This window comes from Gekko japonicus, unplaced genomic scaffold (assembly GCF_001447785.1).
Source record: "Gekko japonicus isolate JY-2015 unplaced genomic scaffold, Gekko_japonicus_V1.1 scaffold4187, whole genome shotgun sequence".
Taxonomy (NCBI): Eukaryota; Metazoa; Chordata; class Lepidosauria; order Squamata; family Gekkonidae; genus Gekko; species Gekko japonicus.
The window spans coordinates 15,919-35,995 of NW_015173812.1; the positions used below are offsets into that span (position 1 = coordinate 15,919).

The 20,077-nt window shown below is 41.1% G+C and overlaps 1 protein-coding gene across 1 annotated transcript in view; it reads left to right on the forward strand.

Annotated features, from left to right (window-relative positions):
• Positions 1-20,077, forward strand: part of RMDN2 (regulator of microtubule dynamics 2) — a 40,531-nt gene that overhangs the window by 14,731 nt on the left and 5,723 nt on the right. The window contains exons 5-9 of the mRNA XM_015423589.1: positions 6,693-6,768; positions 8,239-8,316; positions 15,321-15,419; positions 17,063-17,116; positions 17,204-17,284. Coding sequence (XP_015279075.1) covers positions 6,693-6,768; positions 8,239-8,316; positions 15,321-15,419; positions 17,063-17,116; positions 17,204-17,284 — 388 coding nt within the window. The remainder of the gene's footprint in view (positions 1-6,692; positions 6,769-8,238; positions 8,317-15,320; positions 15,420-17,062; positions 17,117-17,203; positions 17,285-20,077) is intronic.

Below are 20,077 nucleotides of genomic sequence, written 5' to 3' on the forward strand. Positions count from 1 at the left end.
CCACCGAAGCGGTACCTATTTATCGACTTGCCATTTCTTGCTTTCGAACTGCTAGGGTGGCAGGAGCTGGGGCCAGAGATGGGAGCTCACTCCGTCATGCAAGGCAGTGCCCTAAAGCAGAAAGGCAGATTAAGCAAGCGAGGCAGGGAAGGCCGGTGTCATTTGGACATCCGCCACCTCAGCCAAAGGCCTGGCGCAACAGGTCCATTTTGCATTTTGTAATAAACCCTGCAGGGCCCTGATCTCGACCGGGAGCATGTTCCACCGGGCAGGGGCCAGGGCTGAAAAGGCCCTGGCCCTGGTTGAGGCAAGGCAGATGTCCTTCTAGCCAGGGCTGATAAATGGTAACATTCATTGTGTATCAAATTAAACCCACACACGCTCTCAAGGAGATAGTTTCAAGGGTAGCCGTGTTGGACTTCAGTAGAACAGCTATATCCATGTCCAGTAGCACCTTAGAGACCAAAAGATGTTTTTGAGTATGAGCTTTTGATAGTCAAAGGTCCCTTCTTCCAATATGAGTTGGAACGGAGCTCTCTGAATCCTTATATCCCAGTCAGATGGTGGGAGGAGTGTAACAAAGAAGGGACTCAGGACACAGAGGTACCATGCACATCGTACCTCTGCCGCCTGAGTTTTTTCTTGCCCTGACCTGGATAGCCCAGGCTAGCCTGATCCTGTCAGATCTCGGAAGCTAAGCAGGGTTGGCCTTGGCTGGTATTTGGAACAGTTACGTCCAAGGAATACCAGGGCTGCGATGCAGAGGCAGGCAATGGAAACCTTGCCTTAAAAACGAGTCTAGCTTGCCACCTAGTGGTGCATAATGCTAAAAGAACTAGAACTCCTGGGTGCCAGACAGTCTTAGGAACTCTTGGCTATTCTATACCCAATGCCATATGATAATTAATATAGTTCCAGGTGGTCAGCCATGTTGGTCTGAAGCAGCAGAACAAATTTAGAGTCCAGTGGGGCACCTTTAAGACCAACAAAGGTTTATTCGAGGTATGAGCTTTTGTGTACAAGGCACACTTTTTCAGATTCATTGGAATGGAAGGTAAGAGTTCAAACTTATAGACAGAATATAAGTTTGAACTCTTATGTTCCATTCCAATGTATTTATTATTATAATTGTTATTCCTTCTTAGCAACACCCCTCCCACCTTCTAACTGGGGTATAAGGACTCAGAGAGCTCCATTCCAACTCCTGTCAGTTGAAGGGACCTTTGACTCTCAAAAGCTTGTACCCAAACATCTTGTTGAGCTCCAAAAATCTTACTGGACTCCAACCTAGAAGCATTCAAGGCTAGCTCATGAAAATTTTGAGCAGTGTCCACATCTGTTGCAAATTCCTAGATGAGCCACTAGGTGGAGCTTTTGGTTCTTCCTTGTCTCATCCCCCCCCCCTTCATTTTGTGTAATGTTTTCTCTATTGCACATCTTTCTAAGGTGCTGAGTTATTATTTCACAGTTCACTAAGGCTGCATTCCTTCATGGACAGACGTCTTAACCCCTGTTTACTTCTGTAGGATTAATAAACTTCATTGGTTGCAAGTTTCCAGCCCAAATCTTATTCATTAAGATCTCCATAGATTTTAAGATTGGTCATCCCTTTAATCTTATACCTTCTGGCTTTTGTATCTCTTCTGCAGATACAGCTATCTCCAAGTTACTATAATCTAGCCTGTTGCAAATCACTGTCAAGTTTATCATCCCTTGTGTACTTCCATTTTTTCAATTTTTTTTAAAGACTACTATTCCATGTTTATCTGTCACTTATTTGGACACTTTTTCTTGACTGCCCAATATAGCAGTCCTGCATACACTCTCTCTCTCTCTCTCTCTCTCGTGTAATGTTTTCTCTATTGCACATCTTTCTAAGGAGTTATTATTTCACAGTTCACTAAGGCTGCATTCCTTCATGGACAGACGTCTTAACCCCTGTTTACTTCTGTAGGATTAATAAACTTCATTGGTTGCAAGTTTCCAGCCCAAATCTTATTCATTAAGATCTCCATAGATTTTAAGATTGGTCATCCCTTTAATCTTATACCTTCTGGCTTTTGTATCTCTTCTGCAGATACAGCTATCTCCAAGTTACTATAATCTAGCCTGTTGCAAATCACTGTCAAGTTTATCATCCCTTGTGTACTTCCATTTTTTTTCAATTTTTTTAAAAGACTACTTTTCCATTTTTATCTGTCACTTATTTGGACACTTTTCCTTGGCTGCCCAATATAGCAGTCCTGCATACTCTCTCTCTCTCTCTCTCTCTCTCTCTCTCTCTTTTTTGCCGTGTTGATCTTTCTGCTCATAATGCTCCAGTGAATTCCCTCTGCTTGTGTATTCTCTTCTGCACTTTTATTTTAAACCTTGATCTTCAGCTCTGCTTGACCATGTTAACTGAAGGCTAATAGTTAAATTTGTGCTACTTTCATGGGCATTTATTTTCTGTCCTCCTCTCATGCTCTTCCTGCAGCTCCTGTATCTTTAGGTTGGTTCTGTTCCCTTCAGTGGCTACCGCTTCTGATCAAATCCTCCCTACAGTTCACTGGGTAATACAAAGTACATAACACCTGCTTCTAACACTCTGTCTCTCATTTCACTGGATTGCTGCAGTTGACAGTTGCATTTATGCTGAGAGCAGGAAGACACTTGGGGTAGATCCCTGATGATCTACAGTCCCCCCCCCACCTCCCACCCCCACTACAGCAGCTGAGTTTTAGTTACTTCTCATAATACACATCCTGGATAGGATAACTTGTGTTTGCAGGTTCCACCTGGACCTTTACTGCACCCCAATGTTGCTGCTGTTTCCCCATGAGTTGAATCCCCAGCTGATATTCCAACTTTGCAGTACCACAAAAGGGCATTTATTTGGGGGGATTTTTTTCTTGAATTTGGATCCAACCCTCCCCATGTGTTCCACACTTCCTTTGAAAAGGGGTTGTGCAGCCATGTTGTCATGTACTTTGTCAGCGATGGAACCTCCTTTTTTGTGTGTGCATGTGCAAACATTATAACATCACAACATTGTAAAAAAAAGTCTGAATGTATTGTGGGGAATAGCATGGTTGCCACCATTTCAAAGGTTCCCCACTCCTGCTTGGTTGCCAACTAAGAAAATGGCTGGCGATCATCGAACCGAATACACCAATTTATAACAGTGTTATTCAATAATTATGAAGCATGCTAAATATATTGTCATGTGCTTTGTCAGCGTTGGAACCTCCTTTTTTGTGCATATGCAGTAATGTTATGATCATAACATTGTTCAAAAAGGCTGGATGTATTGTGGGGAAGAGCATAGTTGCCACCATTTCAAACCCCTGCTCTTCCTTTGTCACCGACTAAGAAAATGGCCAGTGAAGATTCCCACAAAATCCTAATGAAAATAGTATTCCATTTGTGATCGTCGAACTGAATACACCAATTCATGACAGTGTTATTCACTCATTTTGAAGCACACTAAATAGAAACTACGGTGGCTCAAGTGGTTAAGACGCTGAACTGCAGGCTGTGGAAGGTCAGTAGTTCAGCAGTTTGAGACCCGAGTGTGCTGCATGACGGAGTGAGCTCCCATCTCTAGTTCCAGCTCCTGCCATCCTAGCAGTTCGAAAGCAAGAAATTGCAAGTAGATAAATAGGTACCACTTCAGTGGGAAGGTAACAGCGTTCTGTGCACCTTGGTGTTTAGTCATGCCGGCCACATGACCACGGAAAAGTCTTCAGACAGCGCTGGCTCTTCGGCTTTGAAATGCAGATGAGCACCGCAACCCTAGAGTCGGATTTGACTGGCTTTCGAGCAAGGGAACCTTTACCTTTTTTTAATAGAAACCACATGTTGAATTTCCATGATTATCAAATCAATTATATGATTCCATTATATTTAGACGTTTAAAAGTCATCAAAAACACACTGGGAGCTATGGGGTGGGGGTGGGGAATGAAGAAACAATACAAGCGTGAGGTGACAAAACCTGCCCACCCTCCAAAAAAGAAAGGAGAGGAATCTGATGGATTGGTAATTGCATGGAGAAGGCTACATGAAACCTTGCTGCCCATTTTGTCCCAACATTATAACGTTGCTGTATTATAATTTTTAAAAGTTTGTGTCATAACGCAATCAACATTATGCTTAAAAAATTAGCAGATTGCTCAGGACAACCTGAGGGGGGGGAGGGCAGGAGGCAGGGTGAACATGTGACACTGACAGCACAATAGGTTGGTGGGAAACAAATTCAAAATTAGGAATTCCTCACTGGAAAACTGCAAGTTCAGATCCGAAGGGGAAAAAATTGTGGGGAAAATGAATTTGGAAAACGTGGGGTAACGGCACTATATTCGGATCTACTCCTGTGTAGGCAAAAAATTGTACAGAAAGTTTCACAAACTTTGATTATTTAAGAACACCGATGCAGAGGTTTGGACATGTGCAGAAATGGTCCTGAAACAATCAAGAGTCAGCAGGTAGGCTGTATGTGTGTGTATACGTGTGTACACACACTACTCCAGAAAACACAAACTTTTAGAGAGTAGCTAAGAGTGCATATGCATTTTGCTAAAAGGCCAAATAACCACACCAGAACTTATATGCATTAAATTAGTTTCCCCTGTCCTGTATGCTTCCCATCTGATAACTCTGTTTCATTAGATGAATAGCTTTTGTATGTTTTGTCTAATATGTATTTTACAGGAAACCGTACCCCGTCCAAATAAGTGCTAACTGTACTGTTTTAATTAGATCAGAATAAAAAATGTTGCTTAGGCAATGAAGTTGTAATTAATAATGTCTATTCTTCATTGATACTTCATTGTGATGTCCAGGCTTTAGGACCAGGCCCGATAAAGTGGGGATTAGAAGTTATTGAACTATCTTTGTTGCAAGGACAGGACTATTTCTTGAGTCCTCTTTAGACTGTGGTACAGTCAGGAAGCCTGTTGGCTAGTGTCTGACATTGTTGTGATTCATACCAAAAGTATGTCTCCTTCACCTTTGTGTTTTTCTGTCTTCTTTTTAAACTAATTACAGTCTTTGCACTCATTTGCGAGTTCCAGCTAGGCTATCACCTGCTCCTGCAGCAAAGTCTCTGCTTGTTATCACAGTCCTTTGCCTACTGCTCTACTAAAATAATAATAATAATCTCTTGGTTCCTTCCCTGGCCTATTTTCTTCACATGCACATTCATTAACTTCTTTTCTACAGTTTTTTCTTTAAAAAATAGAGTGAATGTGCATCTCCTATTAATCCAAGTTTACCCTTCTACACACAAAGCAGATGCCCACAACTATTATAGGGGGAAGAATATGGTATCATGAACATCAAATTGGAGCTAGCGTGACTAATGCACTAGGAAAATATAAGCAGCTTTTCATTTGCCTGGAAAGGCCTTTATATGAAGAAGTATCGCCCTTAACTTAGTTAAGCCAGCACCTTTCTTTCCATGTCACGCACAGACCTGGAGATATTGCTGAGACCTCAGATTAGCTTGTTTGCTTTTCATTGTTTTCTTTTCTAGCTGCAATCTGTTTAGCTGTGGTATGCTGAGTTTATCTGATTAGTGCCTAATGAGCCGAGGGAGTTAGGAAAGAAAATGTTGCTTGCATTTCTGCAATGTATGGGAAATAAAGTTTTTAGTACCCCTTTCCCTTCCAAATTCTTGACATTCCTTGTCCTTTGCTGCTGCTTATGGTTGCCAACGGCACTGATTTTTTTGGGGGTAACGGCAGTCCTGAAATCTTTGTGTCTTGAACTGAGAACCAAGCCTTTTGAGCAGGGAATATCCTGAATCTGTATTGTAAAGAAAATCTAATTGGGTAATACATTAAAAGCACATGTTGCTCTGGTCATAAAGAGGGAGATCTTCATCTGTGACCACTTGTGGTGTTCGGGTGGGAGGGGGGGCTGGATGGAGAGGTGTAAATAGCATAAAATAAATTGCATAGATGAATTAAAATCAAAATTAGTTCAAACCAACCTTGTTTTTAAAAAGTATGTTGCTGAGTAAAGATTGGGAAAATGCATTGAATCCTCTAAGGTTATGCATAAGAGTTTGGCTCAAAATGTATTGGGTAACATCCTAAAATGACAGACAGATATATTGCTATCTAACGGTTATGTTATAAGTAGGTCTGTTGGCCATTAAAGGGATCTTAGTCAATTTATTGTATGAGTTTTAGTCAGTTAGTAAGCATGTTAAACCTGCATGTGTATAAGAGTTCTGAACAAGAAAGTATGCTTTCTCAGTTTTTAGATCATGTGTGCACCTGTTTTTAGCAGACAGCATCTCAGTAGGCATACTATAAGGACAGCACTGCCAGCAAGGAAAATATAGAAATTATATTTGTTTCCCATATAAAAAGCTCCAGAAACTTGTCTGTGGCACCCTTCTTCCTCTACAGAAGAGAGAAGAAATGCCTCTTCTAAAACTTGTGGGGAGCCCTCTCCTAGAGGTTCTTGTATTATAAACATATTTTAACACGTTAGAATGCTTTAATCTACTAATAGAACAAATGTTACAACCCTGATTAAAGTGTTTGGTGAGGTCTAAATTGGTTTTGCATGCTGCATTAAATTTGGCTGTACTGCCAGTTCCATCGATCTTTCTCTCTCTACTGAGCATCTTGGCCAAGCTGGCAGTTTGTGATTAAAATTATTGTGAATCTTAGTATCACCCCCATCCTATTTCCTTTCCAGGTTTGCAGTGATGTGTGGCTATCTGTCTCAGTTTGAAAGTATACAGAACAAATTCAAGAATGGCTATCTCTTTAAGGTATGTTTTGGTACCTTCTTTAAACTGTTGTTGTTGAATTGCTTCTTCTGGACAGTTCTGAAGTCAGTGTTTAGGAGTACAACTAACTCTGCCTGGGAGGCATGGGCGAATGCCAGTGTTAGGTTTGTTTGGATCTGCAAATTTGCTTTCAAACAGGAAAAAGATTTAAGCATGGCACTATGAACCAACTGTGAGGGGTTTGCACTGCTGTTCCTGATTGAAAATGTCAAAAAAGCGATTTAAGCATGTACTGGTGTATACATGCACATTATATAGTTCTTCATTTACTTCTGTTTTTCATTAAACACTCTAGCCGTGTGTTCTTGCTTCTGTTGGCTCAGTGCTTACAGTGAATAAACAGAATGTGCAATGCTCCTGTTCAAAGAGAGACAGTCAGAAGTTGCTCTTTACATTTAGCATTCTTGTTTCAGATTCCATGTACTTGAATGGATTTTGATCTGCTGAAAGGCAGCATCAGGCCAGCAGGCTTTTAGAGGGGAGGCAAACAAAGCAACTTAGAAGGCACTGTAAGACACTGGAGAAAGAATTAAGAAAACTGTTTAGAGGGTAAAATGAAACAGACTTCCAGAGGAACCTTCAAGACTTACAACATACTAGAATAGCATTGTTAGTCTTTAAGGTGCTGCAGGACTTCTGTTTTAATTTTAAAACCATTTACCCATATTAGACTACTCAGACATGTGTAAACTTGTTATTGATTTGGTTAAGGAATTTCAGTAGAATAATTTCAGTAGAACTGAGCCAGCTGGGCTGGGAGGCAGAACCCAGGAGAGAGCTGCTGGGAAGGTGAGTGTGTTTTTGCCTTTCCTGAACTGCTAAATGACTGGGAAGTATTCACGGAGGTTGCTTTGTGAGAGGGCAGAGTTTGAGGGGGAGTGGGTGTTTGTAGCCTTCTGGAGAGGGGTGTTTTTCTCTGGGTCTGTTTGGGTCTTTGTCAGGTCTGTTGCTCATTGAGCAAGGTTGGTACAAGAAGGAAAGAAACAGGGAGACTGGTCTGCTCAAGTCCCTGAATATGTAGCATAGTAGATGTGAAATCTGTTTGTGAGTAGTGGGAAAAATTCCTAGATCATTTCCCCCCCACACACTATAGACATGATTCCTCACAGGCCCTCAGCATGTAATATGTTTTGCAATGCTAATAAGAACAAAAATTGTTTCTGTTACCCACACATCCAGGATTTTTATTTGTTTTTTTTAATTTCCATGAAAGTAGGATGGTACCTTTCAAGAGTTATTGGCGAGACCTTTAAATGAAATGTCCTCTGGTTCATTACATGAAAGTAGTTTGGGGTTTGTTTGTTTTTAACATAAATGTGTTTTTGCAAGTTATACTATTTACCAAGTTGGCAGACTTGACAAGGGACATCCCCACTGCATTCTCCATGAGTTTGTCCAAACATCTGAAACCAAAGAGCAAGAACTTTTCATGGCGATCTTTCTTTCTTACAGGAGCATCTAGACAAAGCAATTGAACTTAAGCCTCGAGATCCATTTTTATACTATCTCACTGGAAGGTGGTGTTATGAAGTAAGTGCTTGTGAGCCTCGGGTCATTGACACAGCATCAGTCCTGTTAAGCTCTCTTTAAAAATAGTGCATCTTCAGCATTTTTACTCCCGTTTCTTGGAAAAAAGGGCACACACACAAGCTTAATGTCTGTCTTGGCCAGTATTCTGTCTGGCAGTGATTCTCCAGGGCCTCAGGCAGGGAGCTCTCCCAACTCAAGCCACTGGAATTCATTGAAATAACATGCTGAGGATTGTACCTGGGCCCTTCTGCATGCAAGGCATGCGTTTCAGCACTAAGCTGTGGGCCCTGCTATGATGGATTTCAAAGTGAAACTGGCAAATTCTACATTATTCATGCTGTAGCAGTGCTGGTGCTTAATCATGGCCCACTTATGCCTTCTGTCGGTGTGTCCTTAGCCCATAACGACATCCGCCACTGCTCTGTTAATTTCTCTGTTGACATTTACCAAGGCAGAAGCAGAAAGGATAGGTCTGGAGCTTGGATGCAGTGACTTGTGAATGTACTGCACTTCTGTTGTAAATTTGTTGCTGGTTGGTCTAGTGTAACCACTACACCCAACTGGCAAACCACTGCATCCAACTGGCAAAGTGCACAGACTCTAATCTGGGAGAACCAGGTTTAATTCCGCACTCCTCCACTTGCAGCTGCTGGATGACCTTGGGCAAGCCATAGTTCTGTCAGAGCTGTTCTCTCAAGGACAGTTCTCTCAAAGCTCTCTCAGCCCCACCTACCTCACAGGGTGTTTGTTGTGGGGAGAGGAAGGGAAAGGGGTTTGTAAGCCGTTCTGAGATTCCTTTGGGTAGTGAAGGGTGGGGTATAAATCCAATCTCTTCTTCTTCTTTTGGTATTTGTGTACTTTCACTCTTAGGAAAATGCCATTAAAGTCTTAGAAAATACACTCTGATTGCACTCATTTATCACAACAAGATGTGATCAGACACAAACACAGCTTGTTGCTGTGCTGGTATGTGCCCCTTGCTCCTCCCACTTCCTTTCTCCCTTTTGAGCAGGGAGCTTGATGCAAAACTTCCCAATATGGCCAAGCTTTGGTTCATTATGATGTCTGAAAACCAAGCACCTTTGCGAACTGGAGTTTCTTTACTTCAACACAAGCCAGGATTCTAAAACTGGAATTAAAATAAAGTTTTAAAATTCCAGGTCTGCAGAGCAAACACTCCACCAAGGCCCTGTATTTGAACATCTTGTCAGTTGCAGCATGATTAAGCCAGGAAGTTTTGTGTCAAGCTTCATGGGGGAAGAGAGGTAAGAACAATGAGGGGTGCAGGCAAACACTACAACTTCTTGTGATATCTGAATGGCAGCTTGTGGATTACATATCACTTTTCTCCATTAATTTTTCAAACTTGGTTAATCTAGATATACAAACTAAGTAGTGAAGACAGCCCCCCCATATAGCCTCTCTTAAATAAGAATGCGACTTGAAATCCACGTCTGTTACAGAAAATGTATTGCTATTTAAATTAGAAGTGAGATCTCACTTTTTTGTTTTAAAAACAGCAGGAGCCATTTTAATACTCTAGCTTGGCTTGTAGTAAAGTGGTGTGACAGATAGGCTAGGTTCAGCCACTCCCTAAGAGCAACCAATGGGAGCAGTCTGAATGTTCAGGAAAGGAAACTTAAAAAACAGCAGTTGAAAAATAACAGTTAAGGGTTAGTAGCAGAGAAGCTGACAGCTTAAGGACCAATGTGACAAAGGTTTTTCTGACTGAGGGTGTTGTGTATTAAGATGGACTACACATGTGCTTGGGTTTGCACGTGGTCAGGCGAACAAGTGCAGCTTAAGGTTCTATAACAATAGCGGGTGAGGATCCGAGAACCAGCCTATCGGCCACCTCGGATCCTGCGCCCAGCCTATGATGGATAGCCGCCATGTAAATAGCCTATCATGGGAAGTGGGCTGTGTGTTGGGTGTGGTGTGTTTCACAGATTTAAGCGGGGTCACGGCCCTGCAAGTTGTCTTGTGTTTTTACCAAGTTCCAAAATACCATGAGCTGATTACTTCTACGCGTTCATACCCAGTATATTACAGAGGGGAATGGTGTAGAAGAGCTGCTTGGAACAGGCTGAAAACATTAAATTTGTAACTAAAGGATCCCAGTTGTAGGTATAGGACATCACTTCAAAAGGTCAATGGGAGTGAAATGTTGTTTCTTAGACTTTACTTTCCTCAGTGGTTTGTTGTTATAAATAAAAATTTCTTGTTTTGATTAACCCTATGAGCTGCATGTCTAAGGGGAAGAAGTGCATGTACACAAAAGTTAATATCTCAGTCCACATACATATATTCCAGGATAAGAATGAATGGTGTCAGCAAGTGATTGGAACAGTGTTTGAGCCCATACCCAATAGCTCTGTGTGAGTGAGGGCTGATTGTTAAAGGGGGCTGGGCTACCCTATCTGTGGATGTTGTTAGCCAAATTGCTCTATTATTTAATAAAAATGGGGAATTATAATTATTAATATGCAATTGGCTTATCTATAGGATCTGACCTGTGTATACCAGTGTTAGAATTCCCAGGAACCCAGGAACAGACACAGAAACTGGGTGGCTAAAATAATGATTTCTTTACTAAACATTCTCAAGCATACAAACAATATTCAAACACTCACACACACAATATAGAGCTATAAGGAAGCAGAGGTGATTGATAGCTTATAGAGGGGTGATACAACCTGGTCCAGATGTGCAGAGGTCCATGAAGAAAGGATTTTGGCCTAAACTCAGAGAGTTCAGGGGTGGACTGCTATTTTGGATTATGGCAGAAAACACACCGTCTGAGGCCATGTTTATGCTGGGATATACCCTATGGAAGACAATGCAGACCAATGGCCGGTCCTGGGGGCTGGTCTCAGGTGAGAACAATAGATTTCCTGGACCAATGATGAGTCCCAGGGGTGTGTGGCATCAGGATGGGCAAGGCCTAGATGTGACCAATGAGCTTCTAGAGAAGCAAGGTCTGGATTTAACAATAGAAGCCAGGTGCTGGCTGGCTAGTTAAATGGATTATCTGACCACTAATGGTCCTGGTCAGGGTAAACAAAAGGTGGGAGGTCCCCGTTGAATGCTTGATTGGTTTATCCCAGTATCTTGAGGGACAGAGTAGAAAAGACAAGTATTCAGACAAAGAATTAAATAGACTTTAGAAATGTAGATACTTTACCTGCTAGAACTCATTGTTATTCCATAAACATAATCTCTGCTGGGTGAACGGGGAAGACTGGAGGCTTGCTCTGAGGTTGCCTATCACCTGAAAATGGAGACCCCTTTTTCAGAGCTGTGGCTAGCTCTGTGTTTCAGAACCAAGAGTGCCTTCCTTGGCCTGAGTTTTGTGGGTCTCTGGGTCAGGTTAGAAGTGGGGTGCCCTTGCTATTGGGGCTACCCAAGAGTAAAAGGCAGCTTCTCTGGCAACAATGTCTCTGGGAGTGAGAGGACCATTAAGTGTGAGATGGTCATAACTTTCTGTAGATTTTAAAAGAGACAAGAAGGGTGGCAAGTATGATGTCCTGAACTACTTATAAACCATAACCTGTAGAAGAGAGATTGTAGAGAGTGGTAGGCATTCTGTGTGAGTGGACAAGGGGCGTCACAGCTGTAAACTGTGAATTTCATATAATGTCCATAATTTTTCCCTTGAATTGTTGCTTATCTTTTTGGGAAAATAAGTAATTTAGAGGTAACAGATGTCACCTGAAGGAGAACCTGAGCCTGAGCCCGCATTGCGGGGAGGGTGGGCTATAAATTGAAATTATAAATAAATAAACAAACCTGAAAGCCATTAGCAATCAAGACAGAAAGTGTCAGACTTGCCTTTTGTTCTCACAATAAAGGCCATATTTATTAGTAGTGTCTTTGTTTCAAGTTATTTAAGTTTATCTACGATACCACGGAGTATTGCAAATGCAACAGTATCAAATTCCTATAGGTCAAATAAACAACTTATTTAGTACAGTTACAAAGAACAAAGAGGATCATATTCTAGGTCTTATCAGTAATCTACACAACCTATTTCAAGAGGCTGAGTTCTCTGTAAAGCAAAGCATTGGATAAAATCAAGGGTCCGTTACAATTCAGAGAAGTAGAATGCTATATTCTGTTAGGTTAGTTGCACAAGGGAAGATTGTATGATGCCGTAATAGCAAGAAGGTTGCATTTGTTCAGATGCCATGGTGCAAGGATGGTTTTGGTATAAGCAAACTCCCTCGGTATAAATGCTTGCTGAACTGTTGAAGGTCTTTGGGCAAATCTCTATCCTTCATCATCACAGGGTGGTGGTTGCACTTAACTGAGCCAAATGGGAAGAAAAGCAGGATTTGAGTGTAACTAGGGTTTCCAGCGTGCTTGGAGACAAGGAGTGGAAATGGGTGGGTGAATCTTTTCATGGCATTCAGATAAATTACATCAGTTGGTAAATAACATCCCATTAAGCCTCCATTAACGTGACAGGACAGTTTTTCTCCAGGCAGTTGGCAACTCTGGCTGCAACCCATGCTGTTCCTGAGTGTCCCCAACCCTCAGGGGACAAGGTTTTTTTGGTTGCATAGGAAGCTGTAGAAGACAGGAAAGATCTGATCCTCCCAGCAGAACTCTGTTTGGATCTGTTATCTCCATCATAAGAGTAGGAGAATGGTTAACCTGTATTTCCGCATCTGTTTTTACACCAGTTTTCACAGGCCTGCCTTTGAAGCCCACAGGGTGACCTTTGGCCACTTATGCACCCTTTCGGCCAAACTAGCCCCACAGGACTCTTGTGGGATAAAATGGGATAGTGCCATGAGTGCCGCCTGTTATCTTCTTTGAGAAGGCTAGCAATGTGACAAATAAAATAGTCTGAGCTGTACAAAATATGCATTCTTTTAGCTTCATTGATTTAATTCAGCGGGACAGAATTTTTCTTGAAGTCTCCCCAGCTTTCTGTAAAAAGAAAGTTGTTATTGTCAGTTTGAATAGTTTGAATAGCGGAAAGTGCAGTGCAGTGAATAGTGGAAGGTGCAGAAACCTTGCTGTTTCTGCTGTTTTCCTCATCTCATCCCGCCCTGCTGGTCCTTCTGTGTCACATCCCAGACCATTTCAGAGGCTCTCTAACGTTCGAAGGGATGCAGTGGGATTGGGGCAGTCAGACCCAGCCCTCTTCTGCAAATGGAATTCTGCTCATCGTTTGCTGGACCTATCCCACAGCCACCGCCATACGCACAACTAACATAATAAACGCGCTTTGTGCTGGGATTTTTCTTTTTTAAAAAAGCAAGCCGTATCAAGGCCAAGTAAAACAGTTCCTGTTTTGGGAAGCAGTCCAAACCAAATCCTAAGCCACCTAAAAGACGCAGCGGAACCTTACTACATCAGTTCTTATTAAATCTAGTAACAAAGCATGAATCATGCCAGACAGATCTCACATTTGACAAAGTATAAGCCACATAATTTAAGAAGCTAATTATAAACTCTGCAGTGGAAAAAACTGGAAGCCACTACTCCATTACTTCACAGTCAAACCTTGTGTGGTATCAGTGTGTGAGTGCACACATACAGATACATAAAACTTTGGGTGGTCTACAAGGATATTGTGGAAGCTGTTTTTCTTTCTTTTACTCATCCATCAATCTCTATATCCCCCCTCTGTGTCAGCTGAGATCAGTGCTAACATAGAAATACTCCTGCATTTCCAAGCAAACAAGATGCCTGGCCACAAGTGGTTTGAACTGCCAGGAAGAATGCTCAACATTCCTTTTCAATGTTGCTGGAGCATTCCATTCACATCCCAATACCTAACTTGCCATCAAATCCCAGTTACTTCTATGGGGCCCCAAGCTACCTGTGTGCTCTAAAGGTCAGGTTGCCAGGTGGTTTTTTGAAAATGTAGTACAGGAGTATGGTGCAGGGAGAGCAATCCCTTTCACATGCACACTTGAAAGGCAGCTTTTATGTCTTTTTTTGTGTGTGGGTATTTTGCATAAATTCAGAGTTGTTCGTTATCAGCGTAGTATAATGTAGATGTGAAATGTTTTAATAAATAGAGAACAGTGATTTCATCAAATCATATTTCCCTCAAAAATGAGAAAGGCCTTAAGGAAAGGCCTGTGTGCATACCACTTTCCACCTCACGATAGTTTTCATCATGGGAATGCTTTTGCAAACCATCCCAATGATTAAACTAGTATTTTCTTAGATGTACAGCCTGCTGCATGCTGAAGGCTCAGATAGACAAACCCTGCCCCCCAAGCAGACTAGAATAAAATGTTATCTCGTTCACTGAAATTACAGCTTAACTCTGAACACTGAAGACCAAATGAAATAGGTAAATCTTGCAGTGCTTGTGAAAGGCACTCAGGCTTGGACTTGGTAGGTCAGTAGAGGGGAGGGAGTGAAAGGGTAGCCATTGAGAACACTTGAAGACTTTGATTGGCATATCTACAGTGACTGAAAGCAAACTAATGTACCCAAGTAATTTGATGATATTGGGCTGGATACTAAGAGGAATGGATTTTTCCTTCTTTCCTCTCCCGTCAGGGACCTGGTAAGGTGTGGTTCAGGAGGCTGCAGCCTGAGGGGACAAAAATCAGTGAAAACTCTGAAAACACCCCCCCCCCCAATAAGTGGAAAGTGGCTTCTGTTCATGTAAGATGGATCCAACCCTGTGTGATTTGTATTATGCAGACTGATCTCATCCTGTCTCCTCAGAAGAAAATCCTGCAACATTCTTAGGAGTGCCCTCTTGAAAACTGCTGCCTTAATTTCTCACAGTAATGTTCATTGTTTTACTTTTTTCCTTCTATAGGAAAAAGGTTGTTTTCTTAAATACTAAGCAGATAACTATTTAAGTAAGACAGATGTATTCAGTATGGGTCTACAAAACACCCTCCCCCCATGTGTGGGTTTTCAAAAGCGTTTTACTGGAAGATACTTTATTGCGACCGCTTGCAAAACTTATTTCATATCAGAAAAGAGAAAATAAATATTGTCTCTCCTTTTTGGGGTTTCCAAAGGTAGCTCAGTTGTCCTGGATTGAGAAGAAAGTTGCTACTGCTCTTTTTGGGACTCCGCCAACTTCAACAATACCTGAAGCTTTGCAGAATTTTCTTAAGGTAGAAACTATTTTTCTTGACAGTTCTCTTTCATGGCCCACCTACCAAGTGGCTGGTGTTCAAGAGATTTGCTCAACAACTTGTTCTCAGCAGCTATAAAGTCAAAGCTGCTCTAAAAGCAAAAGACTTTCCTTAATGATTTCTTTGTTAGAGTAACTGTGCTTCTCCGCATAAACTCAGTTTCCGTTGTCTGCTATGTCAGTATTTGTCTGAATTAGAACTAACTCAAATATATGGGGTCTTGAGATTCATGGACAGAATTGCTTGTTTGAAAACTGTACCGTATGAAAATTGTACCTGTTACAGTCCTTGTCAAGCAGTAATTCTGAATGAAAACTCTACCCTGTAATTTAAAAATGATTATGCCAGAGAGAGAGAGAATGCAAGAGCTTGGCTTGTTCAGATGTTAGATTCAATGATGAATCGGGCTGCTACTGGCTACAAGAGTTTTTAAAAATGCCAGTTTGACATTTTGTCTCCAGTTTTTAAAAGGCCAAGACTCTTTGGGTGCACTGACTCATCTACTCTGAGTTTTCTGTGTGTGCCACACACAGTGAAGGGCCTTTTCCCCTGACCAGGTATTTTCTAAAAATGCTAGTATGTTGCCTGGCTGTTTCTGAAAGTTGGCTTCTTGTGGGCCCAATTTAAATATGAGACTGGCAAGGCAAAGAGCTTTCATGGGCTCAGGGTCTCATTTAAACTGGGCTACTACCCATGTTTAGTAGTGTTTAGTTTGTGTTCCAGAGATCCATAGCCCTTACTGATGTTGTACTGGCACGTAAATGAACCTCAGCTTACAGCCCAGTTTAACAGGTGATATGTGAGTTCCAAGCCCCATGGGTGAGTTCTGTTCCCTTAGGTGCATCATGTTTAAATCAAGCCTTCGAGACCATAATGTGACAGCCGAGCAACTGTTTTCTAAGGCAAAATCCCTATGCGCCCTTACTTAGGAATAAGTTCCATTGATCTTGATGAGCTTACTTCAGAGTAAGCGTGCATAGTCTTGGCTATGGATAACAGAGCACTTCAATGCTGGCTGTTCTTGGGGTGTCTGGTGCAGCTGTCCCCATTGGGTCTGTACTACAGAGTGGCTTTCTGCTGGAGTTGTACACAATCCACCTGGAATCATGGCGTAATGCCCTGCACAGTTTGCCTTTCACTCTGCAAAATATCAGTTTGCAGTTCTCCTGTGTCATACTGTTCCTGCTTTTTGCAGTTTTAACTGCCTTGGATTCCTTCCTCCTATGTCTTGCAGCGTCACAATTGTCGTGATGGGAAATGCAAAGTGTCCTTAGTCATGCACCTTCTCTTTTCATTCAGATTCTCTCATTGCTGGAGATGCTCTGCACTTCACTAGAAATGTTGCACACATAAAGCTGCCTTATACTGAATCAGCCCTTTGGTCAATCAAAGTCAGTATAGTCTCCACAGACAGACAGCAGCTCTCCAGAGTCTCAGGCAGACCTTCTGTCTGGTCCTTTTAACTGGACATGCTGGAGATTGAACCTAGGGCTTACTGCATGCAAAGCAGAGGCTCTTCCCCTGAACCACAGCACCTCCCCTGCTGTGTTGGGTTTTTTTTTAATCCGTATTCGTCTCATTGTGCCACTGCTTATTATTTTTGGGTATTGTCTTTTTTTCAGGCAGAAGAAATACATCCCGGATATTCTAAATACAATTATGTCTATTTGGCAAAGGTAACTGAAATAGCCATTTTTAAAAACATTTCTGTTCAATGAAATGCCCAGTTTGATTGTACTAGCCTTTTTTATTTCAATCTCCAGTGCTACAAAGAACTTGGCCAGAGGACTGATGCCTTGAAGTGCTGTGATTCTGCACTGGCGGTTCTGCCTGTCACCAAAGAGGTGCGTTAGAGGCCTTGTTTGTATGTGACCTTCGTAATGTGGCTGCTTGCCTCAAATCTTCTCCTTTACCAGTGAGGCCCAGGAGCCTGCCATTATGTATGGATTTTGTGATCATGTGGATAGCCCAGATGATGAAGATGCTTCCTACATTAATGTTAGTGGCACTGGTCTAAGGTAGCTGCGTAGTTGTACTGTTTTGTAGCTCTTGTTAATTTCAGTAGTTGCTAGCACAAGAAAACTTCCTGGTGGGTTATGGCTGTCTCTAGAAGGAGAGAGTGAAATCAAAGGGAAGTCCCACATCCTCAGTTTTGTAAAATGTGGCAATCGCATGTAAAAATGGAAGGCAGCTAATTGCGTATTTCAATATGTTATTGCAAAAAGACTAAAAATTAAGGTTATGAAATTAAGTTTTAAAAGATGACTGTCATGATGATGATTCTTACTTTACAATAAAATGCCTTTGCGTCTATATGAAGAAATGAGGAATGGACAGTGTGCAGTACAATTAGTCATTCTGATCACAAGAATGGTTGCTGTCTCACTACTTGCCCTGCAATACTGTCTAGGGTGACAAAGCCTAAAATCAGGAACCCACCATAAAACCCATGCTATAAATGTACTTGACAGTGAGAGAGAATATGTGGGTGGGAAGAGTTTTGATTGAAAGAATTATCTTTATGAAGATCTTTTTCTGCTAGAACTTTGAAATATACAATTATATAGTTGAAGCTTTGGGAGCCACACTGCAAGAAGTTTCATTTACAAGCTGCGGAAGTTAATCTGACATCTCTTCTCACTACTGACAGTATTCTGGCAAAGATACACAGCAAGTATAATAAATGTCTTTCAGGGCACAGATACATGATTACTTGGTTAGTTAACAACTGCTTGTTACTACTATAAGACCCATAGAGTGAAAGCTTTCAGCAGGCACATTAATTATAGAGCTGAATAGATTTCTGTTGTCATCCAATTCAATCCAGCACTCCAAAATGATGCTTGACAGCTGTCTGTGTCACTTTTCCTTGAAGACACACAATTTTCAGAACCTTCATAAATAGTTTGTTCTGCTGTGGAACTAGTTTCTTTTATAAGTCATTTTATAATATTTAATCTAAACCTATTTTTCTACAATTCATTCCCATGGGGCACAACACAAAGCAGTTCAGGGATTCCATTGCATCCATGGCATTTTATATATACACAGAGGCTTCCCTTTTCTTTTATTGTTCTTTCTTTCTTTCTTTTTTAATTTTAATTTTTTATATATATAGACAAACAATTACAAACAAACGTACATACATATACATTGGGGGATTTCCATATATAATTAGATTGGTTATTCAAGGGCCTCATACACTATATCTTCTAAATTCCATTTTATATTCTTATGTATATCTTTTTAAAATAGCTAAAAATAAAGAATTAAAATAGCTAAAAATAAAGAATTATTATCTTCTAGATTCGCTGTAAATCTGTATATTTTACTTGATATATTCTCCAAATCATTTTTAAAAACTTAACTATATATTTTCAAAAAAATTGTTCAGTCTATCCTCTCTTTTCAAGACTTTGTATTTCTTATCTTATCACATCTTCCGTGATAATGTCAGTCCAGCTCTTTATACTTTTTTCCAGATATTTTAGTTTTTAAATCATTAAGATTTTTAAGTTTAATGTCTATTGTTACTTATTTTAGTAGTCTTTCAGGTCATCTTCTGTGTTGGTACCAGTCCAGCTCTCTCTTTTATGTATCTTTAAGTTTTATTCTTGGTCTCCTGTTCTGCCATATGAATTGTATCTTCATTGTCACATGGTCTTTAAGATATTTTTGCTTTTGAAACATTGAAGTTTTAAACAAGGCAAATTCAGTCTCATTGTAGATTTCTAATTTTTCTTTATCCATGTATTTTGTTGTTGTGTGGATCTTTGTTGTTGTTAAATCTTGAACATTATTTTCAAAAGTATTTTGAAATTTTAATATGTAGACTCTTTTGTCAAGCTCCATTTTTATAAAGGTTTCTTCTTTAAAGTCTTGTTTATTTTTTACTGGTTCCAGTTTGACGTCTGGTTCTTCTGGTTTCTCTTCTTAAGAACATAAGAGATGCCAATGTTGGATCAGGCCAAAGGCCCATCCAGTCCAACACTCGGTATCACACAGTGGCCAGAAATACCAGTGCCATCAGGAGGTCCACCAGTGGGGCCAGGACATTAGAAGCCCTCCCACTGTTGACCCCCCCAAGCACCAAGATGACAGAGCATCACTTGCCCCAGAGTCCCTATCTATACCTTGTGGCTAATAGCCACTGATGGACCTCTGCTCCATATGCTTATCTAATTCCCTTTTGAAGCCGTCCATGCTTGTAGCCGCCACCACTTCCTGTGGCAGTGAATTCCAAGTGTTAGTCACTCTTTGGGTGAAGAAGTACTTCCTTTTATCTGTTCTAACCCGACCACTCAGCAATTTCATGGAGTGCCCACGAGTTCTTGTATTGTGAGAAAGGGAGAAAAGTACATCTTTCTCTACCTGCTCTTTCCCATTCATAATCTTATAAACCTCAATCATGTCACCCCTCAGTCGTCGTTTCTCCAAGCTAAAGAGCCCTAAGCGCCTTAACCTTTCCTCATAGGGAAAGTGTTCCAACCCTTTTATCATTCGAGTTGCCCTTTTCTGCACTTTTTCCAAAGCTATAATATCCTTTTTAAGGTGTGGTGACCAGAACTGCGCACAGTATTCCAAAAGAGGTCGCACCATTGATTTATATAGGGGCATTATGATATTGGCTGATCTGT